The 17364-nt window shown below is 41.8% G+C and overlaps 1 protein-coding gene across 2 annotated transcripts in view; it reads right to left on the bottom strand.

Moving 5' to 3' along the window:
• Positions 1-217: 217 nt before the first annotated feature.
• Positions 218-17364, bottom strand: part of LOC132874237 (peroxisomal succinyl-coenzyme A thioesterase-like) — a 67533-nt gene continuing 50386 nt past the window's right edge. For both annotated transcript variants that reach the window (XM_060910225.1, XM_060910226.1), the window contains exons 8-11: positions 14069-14162; positions 10041-10121; positions 926-1061; positions 218-846 (exon numbers count right to left, since the gene is read on the bottom strand). In XM_060910225.1, the coding sequence (XP_060766208.1) occupies positions 734-846; positions 926-1061; positions 10041-10121; positions 14069-14162 (424 nt within the window). In that variant the 3' untranslated portion in view covers positions 218-733. The remainder of the gene's footprint in view (positions 847-925; positions 1062-10040; positions 10122-14068; positions 14163-17364) is intronic.

The raw sequence follows: 17364 nt of genomic DNA, 5'->3' as shown, positions 1-17364 counted from the left end.
TATTGACCAAATACTTATTTTCCACCATAATTTGCAAATAAATTCTTTAAAAATCAGACAATGTGATTTTCTGGATTTTTTTTTCTCATTCTGTCTCTCATAGTTGAAGTGTGCCTATGATGAAAATTACAGGCCTCTCTCATCTTTTTAAGTGGGAGAACTTGCACAATTGGTGACTGAATAAATACTTTTTTGCCCCACTGTATAGGGAGTAGGGAGTAGTGAACGAGTGAGTGATTTTGGACACAGGGTCTATTTGAAAACAAAACCTCAAAAAAAAAAAAAAAAGTACCAAAATATGGGATGAAAGTATTTCATGGTAAGAACGTATCTTTTTTTTATTTTTCAAGAATTATTCTTATATTTTCACAAATTGCTCCTGTCATTTCGTCGGTTTGTTTCCATTCTAAGCAGCAATGATTCTGTCGGACGTTTTGTATAAAGATGTTATTTATCAAATTTGCATCATGAATCCATTTGATTTGATTTATATAAAATACTTGTAAATGCATAAACTACTTGTAATCTAAGGACACTGACAGAATTTAGCAGACTCCCTTATCCAAACATCTTCTGGGTAAGTGCTTCGGATGTCCACGCCTTGATATCGACACCACCCGTATCTAATGATCATCCGATGCATTTCACTTCAGCGGATAACGTAAACGACTCCTGAGATGAGCAACTCTCTCAGGACACAACTAAGGCAGAGGCGAAAAGGGTGTGTTCGACATTAAGCGTTGTCCTTCCTTCTGAAGTTACTTTCCAGAAACGTCAGGATGCGTGGCCATGAGTCCTCCTGAGCGGCTGCGTGTTGCTCCAGGTTTCCTCCCCACTGAATCATCGCTGAATAACACACAAACAATAAAATGAGCAGAGTGTGCAAAACAGCATGGATTTAACTCAATAACTGAATCACACTCACATTGACTGGGTTGACTGGCCCAGATGGAAGTGTGGCAAGTGGGTGTGTACGGTGGCTCGATCAGGTGACCAGCTCCAGGGTATGACACGCGACTAAACAGGTGCGATTTACCTGCTGCGTGGAGTCGTCTTTCAATCTGAGAAAGATCAGTGTGAGTCATGACTGAAGATTTATTTCCTGCTCCTTTTGCATTTGTCTGTGGTACGGCACAGAACCACATTTTACACATCAGGTATTTTATACAGCGGGGAAAATGAGTATTGAATGCGTCAACATTTTTCTCAGTAAATAGATTTCTGATGGGCCTACTGACATGGAATTTTCACCAGATGTCACTAACAACCCAAGTAATTCACACATACAAAGACATACAAGTCCATAAATTAAGTATAAAGTGGAATGACACAGGGATTAAGTATTGAACACGCTTACTGAAACTTATTTAATATTTCGTAAAAAAGTATTTGTCAGTAATGCCAGCTTCAAGATGCCTCCTGTATGGAGAAACTAGTCACATGCATTGCTCAGGTGCAGTGGCGGCTGGTAGTCTTTCAAACAGGGGAGGCTGGTCGGTTACGATATTTCCAGATTTTAAAAGAAAAAAAAAAACATCAATTTTGCCCATACTCTTGCCTCTGATCTGGCTGATTGTTGGCAGGGTCACAAACTGTGAAATAACAGGTTCTTTTGGCCCATTAGCCTACTGTCCAATATACATGATGGTGGTGTTGGGGGGGGGGGGGGGGGGTATATTTTAACATTTTATATTTTAAAATTGTGGCATGTTGTTTAAAAACTGATCATTATTGAAAGCAGCTCTTTGTCAGGAACCTCAGCAGTAACAGCAGAGTGTTCTGGAATAGGCACAAGCACTGACCTTGGGGAGCCAAACATAGAGCTGGGTGCCACACATTTCATTCAATGACACTTTCCCTATTTTTTACTTATTTTGACTGGGAAATGTTTTATTGACAATTTTGATAACCCTTCACTTTTAATCCAGGTCTGTAGTGTGAAATGTTCTCGGCTGTGTTTTTGTTTAAAAATGTTTTCCAAATTGTAGCTGTGTTTAATTCATATCCAGAGAAATATATATTCCAATATAATATACTCAGCATAAACATTTTAAATAGATTCTATATTTTTGGTCCATCCATGACATATTACTAAAGTAGCCTATTTACTGTTGTTGATGTGGGTCACTTGCTGTTAGCCAATTCACTTTCTCATACCAGGAGAGCTGAAAGGAACGAGTATTATTCCCTACCTTTTTCACCAAGTCGTTGGTCTACCCTGCTCTTTAATTTTAATTTTTTCCTCGAAAGGAAGACTGGCAAATGGCTTTGCCAAAATTAAATCAGCAATGCTTGGCATCCGTGCGCAGCTTTCTTGCTAGCTGACTAGCCCCCTCAAGTTCAAGTTCAGTCACTCAAATAAACGAAATTTCTGGAACTAAGATAGCAAACTTGACACTATATTTACACTTTATTTACAATGAAAATATATACAAACTAAAAAAGCTGGTAGAAACCGTATGTAATGAATGAAATCGAAATGTAAGCTGATCTCTTACAATACACCACAGCACTTGCGAATCCGCATGGGACTGAACATTCACCGCTGCCTGTCTATATTTGAAACGAGCTGTCAATCAAAGAAAATATCCGGCCGCTTTCACCAATCACCAGTCTCCTCACGGAAACTGCCATATCCCTCCCACTGTGAGGCTGGGAGTCCGTGGGGTGGGCGTTTTCGCAGTATTTGTCCAATAACCGTCTTGCATTTTGATATTGAAAAGCGCAGAGCTCCCAAATGCCATTGAAGTGCACTGAGGCTGGGCTGCATCACGTTGTCACGAGGGGGGAAAAAAAACTCACGCACACATTAGGCGAACTGGGGAAAGTTATAACGGAATGATTTCGCACTGTAGTGGGTTGAGCACATATATTTCTATGATTCTGGATCTGAAATAGCAATGTTATAAGGTCGGCTATAACATAAGCCTAGTGCAATTCATCCTACACGATGTTCGTCATTTTTAGAGGAGGCTGAGCCTCCCTCGTTGTCTTAGGTGGTGTTTACATTAGACCGTATCCGTCTCGTTTTCGTCGTGGATGCACTGTCCGTGCACATTAAAACACCGGGAAACAACTCCACAGGCGGAACAACTTGAATCCGCCAGGGCCCACGTATTCAACCCAGTTCGTATCTGATCCAGTGCTGTGTAAACATTGAGGAACGAGGAAACGCTGTGCTGAGCTCTAGCTGACGTCGTCATTGGACAACGTCACTGTGACATCCACCTTCCTGATTCGCTGGCGTTGGGATCACACATACAGCGGCTCAGTCCCGAATCACTGCTCATGCGCTTCACTCGTGCGCTCTGTGAGCTGCGCAGGGCCGGAGTGCGCACCCTCCAGAGGGCACTCGCTGTTCAGGGCGGAGTGATTTGGAGCGCAGGAGGAAGCGCTGAGCCGCACTGAGGTTTATTTACACATTTCAACTTATTTACCTCCTTCAGGTGCTTAAACTCAGTGAGAACATGAACATCACAGCCAGGTGTGTTTATCTGCTGGAGAAGGTGTTCGCTTGCCATCCTTCCACTTGCAAGTGGTGAGTGACTTGCGCATGCCCGATATGCACTGGGATCATGTGACGTGCCGTCTAATTAGTCATGTGATTAGCGTATCCGTGTATTGGCGTTGCTGTGTGCACGCGAATCGTGTATTGGCGTTGCTGTGTGCACGCTAATCGTTTTAAAAACGTTAATCTGATGATCCGCTGATACGGTGTAATGTAAACACCACCTTAGAGCAATCGCCCGTGCTCGGGTGTGATTTTGGCCCATTCTTAAACACAAACTGTCTTCAAATCTTGAAGATTCTCTTCTATGAACTCTGATCTTCGGGAGTTCTTTCCATAGATTTTCAATCGGATTCAAGTCTGGTGACTGACTGGCCCGTTCTAGCAGCTTTATTTTCTCTCTCTGAAACCAATTCAGAGTTTCCTTGGCTGTGCGTTTGGGATCACTGTCTTGCTGAAATGTCCACCCTCGTTTCATCTTCAGCATCCAGCAGATTCTTCTCAAGAATCTTATCTCGGTACATTTCTTCAGTTATCCTTCCTTCAATTATATAAAGTCTGCCAGTACCATATGCTGAAAAACAGCCCCAACACCATGATGTTCCCACCTCCAAACATCACTGTTGGTATGGTGTTTTTGGGGTGATGTGCATGCCATTTCTCGTCCAAACATGGTGGACATCCAAAGAGTTCAATTTTGGTCTCACCTGACCAAACTATATTCTCCCGGTATTTCACAGGCTCGTCCAAATGTTGTGCAGCAAACTCTAAACAAGCTTCAACATGCTTTTTCTTCAGCAATGGAGTCTTGCGCTGTGAGCGTGCATCGAGGCCATGGCGCTTGAGTGCATTACTTATTGTGTTCTTTGAAACAACTGGACCTGCTAATTCCAGATCTTTCTGAAGCTCTCCACGAGTGCTCCTTGGCTCTTGGACAACTCTTCTGATTATTCTTTTGACTCATCTGTCAGAAACTTTGCGAGGAGCACCTGGTCAAGGCCGGTTTGTTATGAAACGATGTTCTTTCCACTCCCAGATAATGGCGCCAACGGTGCTCACTGGAACATTCAAGTTTAGAAATACAGTGTCTTGCAAAAGTATTCATTCCCCTTGGTGTTTATCCATAGAATTAAAATGGATTTTTGGAGGGGTAGCACCATTTGATTTACACAACGTGCCTACAACTTTAAAGGTGCAAATTGTTGTTTTATTTTGACACAAACAATAATTAAGATGAACCCCCCCAGAAATCTGGAGTGTGCATAGGTCTTCACCCCCTTTCATATGAAACCCCTAAATCATGGATTAAAGCAAAAAAAAAATCATCTGACTGAAAAAAAAGGTTCCATGTCGTTGGCCCCTACCACATCAGCGATGCGTCAAATTTTAAACGCCGTGTTGTCCATTATCCCCTCGGCCCCTACTTATAGTACATTTACATAATTTTAACAATGACTAAAGCTAAGGCAAGACTTGACCATTGTCATTACTGGCTATAAATGATGAAACATCAAGTTTTCAGCGCAAAGTGCAAATTTATTTCAACAATTTCAAAAAGTGCAAGTGCAGTTGAACTTGAACCATGCTTTCAAAAGAGTGGAACAGAAAGAACTTGCAAGAAAAGTAAAGTGAAAGTTCACTTTTTCTGCTTCTTCGCAGTGAAGCCAAAGGCATCTAGTTTTTTGCCATTGCTTCCATAGACTTTTTTTTATGGCAAACTACACAAAAGCGCACACCTGCCATTTTCATCTTTTTGCATCATGAACTAAATGGCTTGCCATTATCGCCCATTTCATTTAGCCAAGCCCATCTCCACTTATTCTTTACCGTTTTGTCGATGTCTGACACATCTGTGCCTTCATTTAAAAGAAGCGCGTCCATGCTGGCAAAACCGAAAGTAATTTGACGCGCTCTAGTGATGGAAATCGAAGGGCCTACGTCCGGTGAAATATGGCCTTATACGCAGTACTCGAGTTGGGGGGGGGATGTAGGGGGAGGCATCCCCCTTCTGAAATAAAAATCTCAAATCATTCCCCTTATAAAACGGCCATCCCCCCCCCCCATCACATCCCTTGTGCCATTTTACCAATTAATGTGGAAATTAGCCTACTATTATTTTAACATATATTACTACCATTTCAACATTAGAGGCTTTGCGCAGTGACAGCCTACATGTAGCCGGATAAAAAAGACGCATATTTATTTATTCGGTTGCACCTCTCATTCACACCTATACGGAGGTTTCAGTCACTGAAAAGAGCTACTTTTGCAAACTCTGGGCAGAGTGGAGATTTCTGAAAACTCCATCTTCAGACACTCGTGTAAATCGGGAAAACGAAGCAGCAGTGGGCGAGAGGGCGCGCGCGAATATAATGAGTCATAGGTGTGAATCTTTCACCGAATGCCAATTGTCCCGGTTCTTCATGAAATCGCACGCGCACGCACAAATTCATTAGATTAACGTTCAAATACCTGTTCTTGTGCACTTGTGACACCGGAGCCACTTTCCTGAATTTTGAGCTTTGGAGTATTGGCTTCTTTATCTATTTAATCAATTAATTTATTTGTCACATACATTAAATTACTAATGTAAACCATTAGTAGCCTATTTAAGCAATCGCTGTTTTCTCCACTGTTTTCTGACCTTTTGTGCTTAGTGAATGAGACACTTCATTACACTCCACTGACCGACTTCCAATTCCGGACTTTTTTGAAAATGTAAAATATAGGCCTACGAGATGTTTTTTTGGGACTTAATTCGCGTTGCTCCTTCACTATTAATTTTTGAGACTGACGAAGCACTAAATACTGTGGAACTATTTTCTCCTTACTGTGAAGTTTGGCATCTTAAACAAGTGTCGGGAAATCTTGCAGCCCGACTCTGTAGCCTCCAATGTTTAAGCGAACTGCTGAAACCATAATGTTTAAAGATTAAATCGTAGGCTAATCAAACCAAAGAAAAACACAGCCTTTCCAGAACGTTGTCTGCCAAAGCCTGTTTAACCTACAAAAGGCTTAATAGCAAAGGTCTTGCTGCAGCTTCAACTTTTCACCTGATCACCTTTCAGTCGGCAAATATCATTATTACTACTACTACAAAAGGCCTAGTATTAGTAGTAGACAAGTAACCTAGTTGCCTAGTAGTACGACAGCCAAATAGTTTCATCAGTGGCCTACGCTGAGCCTCCCCGGGACTAGACAGTAGCGGAGGCTATATTTATTTATTTATTTATTTATTTATGTCTATCTAGCACAACAACTTATTCCTTTACATATACTCAAACACAGCACAAGAAAGGGTTCAACAACAGGCAATCACAGCAGCTTGGTGAAGTTCTAAATCAAATCGGTGTCAGACCTATGGGCCTACCCCCCCTTTTTTTCCCTCGGATCTGCATCACTCTCATTATTGACCTTTAGCGCTCCCAGTTGACGGAAATCCGTCGTAGCGACGGAAAACTTTAATCCATGCTAAATAAGAGCTGGTCCAACCAATTCACTTCATAAGTCACATAATTAGTTGATTAAGATCCACCTGTGTGCAATCACAGTGTCACATGATCTATCACATGATGTCTGTATAAATCAACCTGTTATGGAAGGACCCTGACTCTGCAACACTACTAAGCAAGCAACATGAAAACCAAGGAGCCTCCAAACAGGTCAGAGACAAAGTTGTGGAGAAGTATAGATCAGGGTTGGGTCATAAAAAAATATCCCAAACTTTGAATATCCCACGGAGCTCCATTAAATCCATTATAGCAAAATGGAAAGAAAATGGCACCACTAGAAACCTGATAAGAGAAGGCCGCCCACCGAAACTCACAGACCGGGCAAGGAGGGCAACAAAGATCAGAGATGCAACAAAGACACCACTGAAGGAGCTGCAAAGATCCACAGTGGAGATGGGAGTATCTGTCCATAGGACCACTTTAAGCCGTACACTCCACAGAGTGGGTGGGGCTTTATGGAAGAGTGACCAGAAAAAAGTCCTTGCTTAAGAAAACACATTTAGAGTTTGCCCAACAGTATATGGCAGACTCCCCAAACACATGGAAGAAGATTCTCTGGTTAAATGAGACTAAAATTGATCTTTTTGGCCATCATGGGAAACGCCATGTGTGGCGTAAACCCAACACCCTGAGAACACCATTCCTTGAAGACTGCTGTACACCAACGCAACCCATCTAACTTGAAGGAGTTGGAGCAGTTTCGCCTTGAGGAATGGGCAAAAATCCCAGTGGCTAGATGTGCTAAGCTAATAGAGACATACCCCAAGAGTCTTGCAGCTGTAATTGCAGCAAAAGGTGGCAGTCTACAAAGTATTGACTTTGGGGGGGGGGGATAACTATGCACACTCCAGATTTCTGTTTTTTCATCTTAATTATTGTTTGTGTCACAATAAAACAATTTTCACCTTTAAAGTTGTAGGCATGTTGTGTAAATCAAATGGTGCTACCCCTCCAAAAATCCATTTTAATTCCAGCTTGTAATACGACAAAACAGGACAAACACCAAGGTAGGGGGTGTGAATACTTTTGCAAGGCACTGTACGTCTGTAACCAATGCCATCAGTATGTTGTGCAACAATAAGGTTGTGAAGGTCTTGAAAGAGCTCTTTGCTTTTACTGTACCCATCATGAGATGCTTCTTGTGTGACACCTTGGTAATGAGAAACCTTTTTATGGAGCACTTGCATGTGACGTCACAGCCGATCCAGATTGTGACAGACGCCATCTTGTCGGTCAAACGCCATATTCCGCCTTCTAATTCTACTTCTGGTTCTACTTCTGCTTCTACCTTTTCTTCTGGAAAACCCTACTACTGTATATACAATTCTACTACAACGGCTGCGGCTACAAGCTCTCCCTACCTGTGCACGTTTTTTATGTTTTTTGTGTGTATTTTTGCGTGTTGTTCGTCTGTACCGGACTTCAATATCCACTACAACCGTATGGACTTACTGGACATTGGTTTCCAGCAGAAAATGACGGTTTGTAGCGATTTCCATCGCATGCACAACATTCCGGACGAGATAGCGAGACCAGCGGGGTCTCCGTGGATTGTTATTGGAAGCAAAGCGAAGGAGGCGGCGCCGGGAGCGGAAGCAAAAGTGAGGCTACAGGCAGAGCCGGCCTGTTGACTAAGCTCAGAAAACAGCCACTCAAATCTCCACTGCCAAGCCTCTACCTCTCCAACGCCAGATCCATGTAAACAAGACGGACGATTTGGAATTACCTTATTCTATTCTATAATCGGCTGGTCAGTGCTATACTCAATACTTAAGTGACTTACCCATCCAATGAGGATTCTTGTTTACAAGATGCCACATCTGAGTCGCTGACAAATCCTGAATTTCTGTAAAGATAACTGTCCAGAGATTTATAAGCATGCAGTGCTTCACCACTGAACAGCGAGGGAAAGTTAATGAGGTAATTATACACATCTGGGTATTCCACCTCTGGCAGTTCAAAATCAGGTCGTGAAAACTCCGTCCGGTAAGCCATAAGGGTCATAAATCTGTATATCGTTTATTTTAGACATATATCTAGTTATCAGTTCATTAGAAAAAATGAGCCGTGTAGTCTGTCGGTTGAAATTGATCCATTCTGTACACGAGTGCAGCAGTATTCAGCGGTGTTTTTGACCGACAAGATGGCGGTTGTGTACTTTCTGGTCACGTGACTGCAAGATCTCTATAGGCCATCAGTTAGGACTAAACCAGTAGATATTAATTTGCACTGATCGGGGGCAGGATCGCTTTCTAAATACTGACAGATTTCCGCTGGTTTCTTGGCTTTTTATGCCTTTTTGCACCTCCTTTTCTTCAATCTGTGATTGGTAGAAGAGAGCAACTGGACTTGCTTGAAGATTCTTGAATCTTCAAGCAAGTCCAGTTGCTCTCTTCTACCAATCACAGATTGAAGAAAAGGAGGAAGCCTTTCGGATGAGAGGTGAAACGTTTTCAAGAATCTTCAAGCAAGTCCAGTTGCTCTCTTCTACCAACCACAGATTACTATGTACCTGGATGACAGATTCTTCACAGATATGCTCCTTTTCTTCAAGTGTTCAATACTTATTCCCTGTGTCATTCCACTTTATTCCACCTAATTTACGGACATATACAATTTGATTTTTTTGTACGTGTGAATTACTTGGGTTGTTACCGACATCCGGTGAAAATTTCACGTCAGTATCCCCGTCAGAAATATATTTTTTTCGTATATTTACTGAGAAAAATGTTGACGCGTTCAGTACTGCTGTATTTCTGAGATTTCCGAAGTAGACAGAGAGAGAGAAAAAAAAGAGATCTAAAAGCTCAATCGTCGCAGAAGACGTTTTTCCTCATCCGTGTTATTTATGACAGCTTTGTGAACCGAATAATAATGACATGATTATGTGATCTGGTTACAAAGCTTTACATTTAATTCCGTTTCATCGACTTTCAACTTCCATATCTTCGAAAAGTTATTCCTGCACAATCTAAACATCACCGAAACATCAGTTTGGGTCTGCTGGATGTTTTCCTTACCTCATCTGCATTCTCTGTAGACGGACAGCATAAATCATCCTCCCCGATGATGAACAGCAGAGGGCAGAGCAGTTTCTCAATCTGTGGACCACAAATACAGTGTGTCGCCATAGCAACATAATCAGGTCCCATTAAGATGTGGAGATTTTTGGCAGAATTTAAAGCCAGATTTCAGTAAACAGCTGTTCTTAAACAAACTTGAAATAAACAGAACTTTAAAGGATGATTTAATAAAAAATAAATATGCTAACTTAACTTGAAATGCTAATTTAACTTAATTTTATCCGATCTCTTCTGATGTGACATACACTACCCTTCAAAAGTTTGGGGTCACCCAGACAATTTTGTGTTTTCCATGAAAAGTCACACTTTTATTTCCCACCATAAGTTGTAAAATGAATAGAAAATATAGTCAAGACGTTTTTCTGGCCATTTTGAGCATTTAATCGACCCCACAAATGTGATGCTCCAGAAACTCAATCTGCTCAAAGGAAGGTCAGTTTTATAGCTTCTCTAAAGAGCTCAACTGTTTTCAGCTGTGCTAACATGATTGTACAAGGGTTTTCTAATCATCCATTAGCCTTCTGAGGCAATGAGCAAACACATTGTACCATTAGAACACTGGAGTGAGAGTCGCTGGAAATGGGCCTCTATACACCTATGGAGATATTGCACCAAAAACCAGACATTTGCAGCTAGAATAGTCATTTACCACATTAGCAATGTATAGAGTGGATTTCTGATTAGTTTAAAGTGATCTTCATTGAAAAGAACAGTGCTTTTCTTTCAAAAATAAGGACATTTCAAAGTGAACCTAAACTTTTGAACGGTAGTGTACCTGTAATTTTGTTTTGAATTTCTGAGTTTGTATTTTTTACATCATCAGCGTTTTCGTCTTGTTTTTGTGTGCGTGTGTGGAGATGACATTTCTGTGCACTTTGCTTACCTGCTTGCCTTGAATTGCCCCTTTGGGGATTAATAAAGTATTTTTGAATGGAACTGAATTGAATATTTTGACTACAAACCAGAACTCAGTCGCTCATCTGGCCTGCCATCAAAACAACCGTGACGACCAAAACACCAAAGAGAACTGAAATGTGACAATGTGAGAGAGGACCAACCTCCACCACAAACTGTTTACAACAGGAAACTCAACAAAGGACTAAATTTTGTTCCCCGAGGGAAGATCGACCCAGGCTTGTAGTACTCGAATCCGACTCGTGCCCTAATGTGAAGGATTCATGACTCGACTTGAGCACTGATGACTCGGACTCGTAAACTGGAGACAAGGACTTGGATTTTTTTCTTTATTTTTTGCAACATGCCACAATAATTTGGCATAAGATATTTATTTCATCTCATTATCTGTAGCCGCTTTATCCTGTTCTACAGGGTCGCAGGCAAGCTGGAGCCTATCCCAGCTGACTACGGGTGAAAGGCGGGGTACACCCTGGACAAGTCGCCAGGTCATCACAGGGCTGACACACAGAAAACCACTCACACCTACGGTCAATTTAGAGTCACCAGTTAACCTAACCTGCATGTCTTTGGACTGTGGGGGAAACCGGAGCACCCGGAGGAAACCCACGCGGACACGGGGAGAACATGCAAACTCCGCACAGAAAGGCCCTCGCCGGCCACGGGGCTCGAACCCGGACCTTCTTGCTGTGAGGCGACAGCGCTAATCACTACACCACCGTGCCGCCCCAAGATATTTATATCTACATTAATTTTGTACTAATTTTGTGCAAGAGTGTCACACCTGTGTGCCTTGGCACGTGCATCAGAGACTCTCTCGGGCGCTCTGGACAGTGCACATGCTGTAAATGACTCGGACCTGCACAGGATTAAGGCGCAATCAGCGTGCCTGTATAAAAACTGTCAAAGCACACTTACTTTGCGAAGTATTGAGTCGTGTTGCTGACACATTACCGAGCCTTATTTCCTTGTTTGGTTTCCTGATTTCCTGTTTCTCGTCTTTGGTTCTGCCGAGTCTACGATAGCCTGTCTGTGCCTCGCTCGACCTATTGCCTGTTTCACCGTTTTACGATTTTGCCTGCCGTTCTGGATTGTTTACCGTCTTCACTTGAATTAATAAACACACCTTCTGCACTTACATCCGTCTCCCAACCATCCCTGACAGAATACTTCACACTCCCTGACAAAGAGAAGCACATTCACCTGTTCATACGTCACGTTCAGGAACAAACTAATGTTAATGGCGCTGAAACAGACACCGTCAAATGGTGCACCGGACTCAACTCGGCTCAATAGTGGACTCGACTTTAAATCTTTTTAAGGACTTGGACTTGAACACTGGGGACTTGAGACTGGACTCTTTAATGACTCAACTACACTGGATCGACCCAAAACATCGATCAGAACTGAATTCGCATAATAAATGAGAGGAGATACAATTCTAGTCAAAAGAAAATGTGTTAAGTTGACCTGATTACTAATTTGTTCACAAAAACTTGACAAAACAGCGACCAAGTGTTGTGCAGAAGCTCTAGCTCTTTCAAATAAAACAATCAGAACTGAAATCCATTGAGAACTGAGGGAGGAGACACAATTTAACTGATAACAAACAAAGTTGTAAACAAATTGTTTACAACAGAAAAATCCACAAACAAATGACCAAGTTTTGTTCCTCGAGGGAAGATCGACCCAAAACATCGATCAGAACTGAAATCGGATGAGAAATGAGATATAATTCTCCTGAGAGGCCTGGAAAATTTGGCCTAATTAGTAACTCGTTACCAAAAAAAAATTGACAAATCAACAACCAAGTTTTGTGCGAAGTGATGAGTTCTTTCAAACAAAACAATCAGAATGGAAATCTGTGGAGAACTGACGGAGAAGATACGATTTAACTAAATTGTGGATGATGATCGGACGCCACGTCACGTCACGTCACGCCATGGCGATGGATCATCGGCCTTATGGCCAAATGAGTTAAAGTGCACATCACGGGTCGATTCAGGAGCAAGATCAGTGTAATTCTCCTATTTTATATTAAACTTTTGTCAAATATCTGGAACATTCTGCATTCTCTGCAATTTTTTTTTACCTTGCGCAATACCAGAAAAATTCAGTTGAAACCAAGCCATTTGAGGCGAATTGGTCCGCCTCTGAAAAAACTTGGCATTTGGATTTCCCGGCAAACATTGATTTTCGTGGCGTCATCTGCAGAACGCCTCCTTCTGAATCCTACTTCAGCGCTGGTTTGTTTATGAGAAAATGACCTGGTGGTTTTCTGCAAATTTCTTCAATGTTATCGCGTAATTATTAAAATGGTTAACAGATGTATCGTAGGAGGGTGTAGCAACACCAATCATGATGGGATTAGTACTCATCGTTTTCTAAAAGACGACAGTGAGAGAGAAATGGGAGCGCTTGGTCTACACAGGCTGTGCACTGAAACCGCGAAAGCTCTCTCAGCCTGCTGGCGCTTCTGCAGGTAACGTCACGATTCTGGCTCTGGACTCCCTTGGGATTTTTCCAGACGCGTTTTGTTATTTTATTTTTTTCTACTGTAGACAGATGGCCTTATGCAAAATTACCCTTCTGGATGAGTGTGTAAAGGGACATACTTTCATATAAAAAAAACGAAATTGGTCCAGAATAGCCTAACCTGCATGTCTTTGGACTGTGGGGGAAACCGGAGCACCCGGAGGAAACCCATGCGGACACGGGGAGAACATGCAAACTCCGCACAGAAAGGCCCTCGCCGGCCACGGGGCTCGAACCCAGACCTTCTTGCTGTGAGGTGACAGTGTTGACCACTACACCACTACAACTAAGCATGATTGTTTCTGTAATTCCAGATTGAGCCAATCATTTTCTACAAATATAAATTTTGCCGATCGTAACAACCTTTGGTCCGTACTAAAACACACACACACGCACACAGTGTACACTGCTCCAACTGCTCGGATCCACGCAGGACGTACCTAAACCTTTTATTCCAGTCTCTGTAATATAGGAAGAAAAACAACTGTGAATCCTGTAACCCTATGCTTATTTACCTGAATAAAGTTTTCCGGTGGAATGTTACAGGGTAAAGAGGACACCCCGAAACTGACGTAGCCTTGATCATCAATGTGCCAGTGCTTTTGCTCTCTGGAAAGATAAAACAGAAAATAACTGTTTCAACACATTTCTTACTGGAGAAAACAACAACAACAACAACATGCTGTATACATACCCTGCTTCACTGTATAAGCCATGTTAATGTAGGACACATTTTATTTTCATTTTTGATGCCTCACCAGTATAATAAAATGGCTCTCCCTGCTGGTGTAATATAGCGTGGCGGTTTACTTCTCAATCCAAGGCCTGGAAAATCTGTCTGTTCATCCTTTGATGAAATTCATGTTTCACTTTATAAGCACTTTCTGATCGTCCCACTGCCACTATGAGAACACTAATTTCTAAGAGCTCAGCTATAGGCTTGTTAGCGTTAGGTCATTGTTTTTCATGACGCACATCCGAACAGTTCGAGTCAGGAGGGTCCTGGGCAAGTTTAATGCCGTTTCAAAACTCTGACAGTTTCTCAATGTTATTTATTATAATAATAAAAATGACAGGGCAAGCTGTGGTCGAAAAATAATCAATTAACAACAGGGTGGTGTGACGCGACGTGACCCGATGTGACGTGAAGTGATTATTTTCCTATAACAGCATGTTTTGAAGTGCCTTTTTTTTTCTTTTATACTACAGGAGTTTGACAATTTAATCAAAAACAAGACATCGTACAACCCCGATTCCAAAAAAGTTGGGACAAAGTACAAATTGTAAATAAAAACGGAATGCAATAATTTACAAATCTCAAAAACTGATATTGTATTCACAATAGAACATAGACAACATATCAAATGTCGAAAGTGAGACATTTTGAAATTTCATGCCAAATATTGGCTCATTTGAAATTTCATGACAGCAACACATCTCAAAAAAGTTGGGACAGGGGCAATAAGAGGCTGGAAAAGTTAAAGGCACAAAAAAGGAACAGCTGGAGGACCAAATTGCAACTCATTAGGTCAATTGGCAATAAGTCATTAACATGACTGGGTATAAAAAGAGCATCTTGGAGTGGCAGCGGCTCTCAGAAGTAAAGATGGGAAGAGGATCACCAATCCCCCTAATTCTGCGCCGACAAATAGTGGAGCAATATCAGAAAGGAGTTCGACAGTGTAAAATTGCAAAGAGTTTGAACATATCATCATCTACAGTGCATAATATCATCAAAAGATTCAGAGAATCTGGAAGAATCTCTGTGCGTAAGGGTCAAGGCCAGAAAACCATACTGGGTGCCCGTGATCTTCGGGCCCTTAGACGGCACTGCATCACATACAGGCATGCTGCTGTATTGGAAATCACAAAATGGGCTCAGGAATATTTCCAGAGAACGTTATCTGTGAACACAATTCACCGTGCCATCCACCGTTGCCAGCTACAACTCTATAGCTCAAAGAAGAAGCCGTATCTAAACATGATCCAGAAGCGCAGACGTCTTCTCTGGGCCAAGGCTCATTTAAAATGGACTGTGGCAAAGTGGAAAACTGTTCTGTGGTCAGACGAATCAAAATGTGAAGTTCTTTATGGAAATCAGGGACGCCATGTCATTCGGACTAAAGAGGAGAAGGATGACCCAAGTTGTTATCAGCGCTCAGTTCAGAAGCCTGCTTCTCTGATGGTATGGGGTTGCATTAGTGCCTGTGGCATGGGCAGCTTACACATCTGGAAAGACACAATCAATGCTGAAAGGTATATCCAGGTTCTAGAGCAACATATGCTCCCATCCAGACGACGTCTCTTTCAGGGAAGACCTTGCATTTTCCAACATGACAATGCCAAACCACATACTGCATCAATTACAGCATCATGGCTGCGTAGAAGAAGGGTCCGGGTACTGAGCTGGCCAGCCTGCAGTCCAGATCTTTCACCCATAGAAAACATTTGGCGCATCATAAAACGGAAGATACGACAAAAAAGACCTAAGACAGTTGAGCAACTAGAATCCTACATTAGACAAGAATGGGTTAACATTCCTATCCCTAAACTTGAGCAACTTGTCTCCTCAGTCCCCAGACGTTTACAGACTGTTGTAAAGAGAAAAGGGGATGTCTCACAGTGGTAAACATGGCCTTGTCCCAACTTTTTTGAGATGTGTTGTTGTCATGAAATTTAAAATCACCTCATTTTTCTCTTTAAATGATACATTTTCTCAGTTTAAACATTTGATATGTCATCTATGTTCTATTCTGAATAAAATATGGAATTTTGAAACTTCCACATCATTGCATTCCGTTTTTATTTACAATTTGTACTTTGTCCCAACTTTTTTGGAATTGGGGTTGTACTTTAGCTATCCGTGTATATTTATGTTTAATATAACTTTCACAAAACAAGTTGGTTCCAGTTATACTTTAAACCAGCCTTTCTCAACCGGGGTGCCGTCTGGCTTCGTTAGGGGTGCCGTCAAAAAATTATATATTCTAACATTGAAATAAATAAAATGAATTAAAATTCCAAAATGCAGATCATCGCCGCCTCATGCATCATCAAAATTTGTCTCACGGCCCCCTTTCCCATGTCACAACGTCACTGCCGGGGTCAGCGTATGGTCAGTGTGACTGCGTATATTTTATATGGGGGTGCCTTGAGAATTTGCATACTTCTGAAGGGTGCCGTGACTGAAAAAAGGTTGCGAAACGCTGCTTTAAACGATGGCAGTGATAAATAGCCTCTCTTTTCCCTCTTGATTTGGATACAGGACACTTTGTCCAACGACCATTTCGTCTATTAGTTAAGACATTTTGTCCAAAGCCTTTTTTCATACATACGATCCATTATTTTAGATTTCAGGCGTTTGTTTGTTCGAAAAAAGAAGGAATTCTCAATGGAATTTGACTGAAGCAAAACACATTTTTGCGGCGTGTAGTTTAACCACTCGCCAAACGCGAGTTGTGAAATCTAATGGCGAGTAAAGATCACCCCAGACTCGCCTTTCTCGGCAAGTGTGCTCAAAACAATGGGCTCCGACCTAGTATTCATGTGCAATCCAAGAAACATTCGATAAAAACTCCTTCCTTGTGCAGGACTCTCGGGCGCGCGCCTTATTAAGACTGGCAATATGATTAATGAAACGGCTTCACTGGACTCAAAGCTCGGAGAGCAGCCTGTAATGGTAAGGGTCGCTCGTTTGCATTGCAAAAAATGTTTTCCGCTTCAGTCAAATTCTATTGAGAATTCTTCTTTAGGATTGGTTTAAAAATATAGAGTAGAGTGGGGTAATACGCCCCCGGCCTGTTTTACCCAA

Source organism: Neoarius graeffei, chromosome 26, assembly GCF_027579695.1.
Source record: "Neoarius graeffei isolate fNeoGra1 chromosome 26, fNeoGra1.pri, whole genome shotgun sequence".
NCBI lineage: Eukaryota > Metazoa > Chordata > Actinopteri > Siluriformes > Ariidae > Neoarius > Neoarius graeffei.
This window is presented reverse-complemented; position numbering and strand designations above follow the sequence as displayed.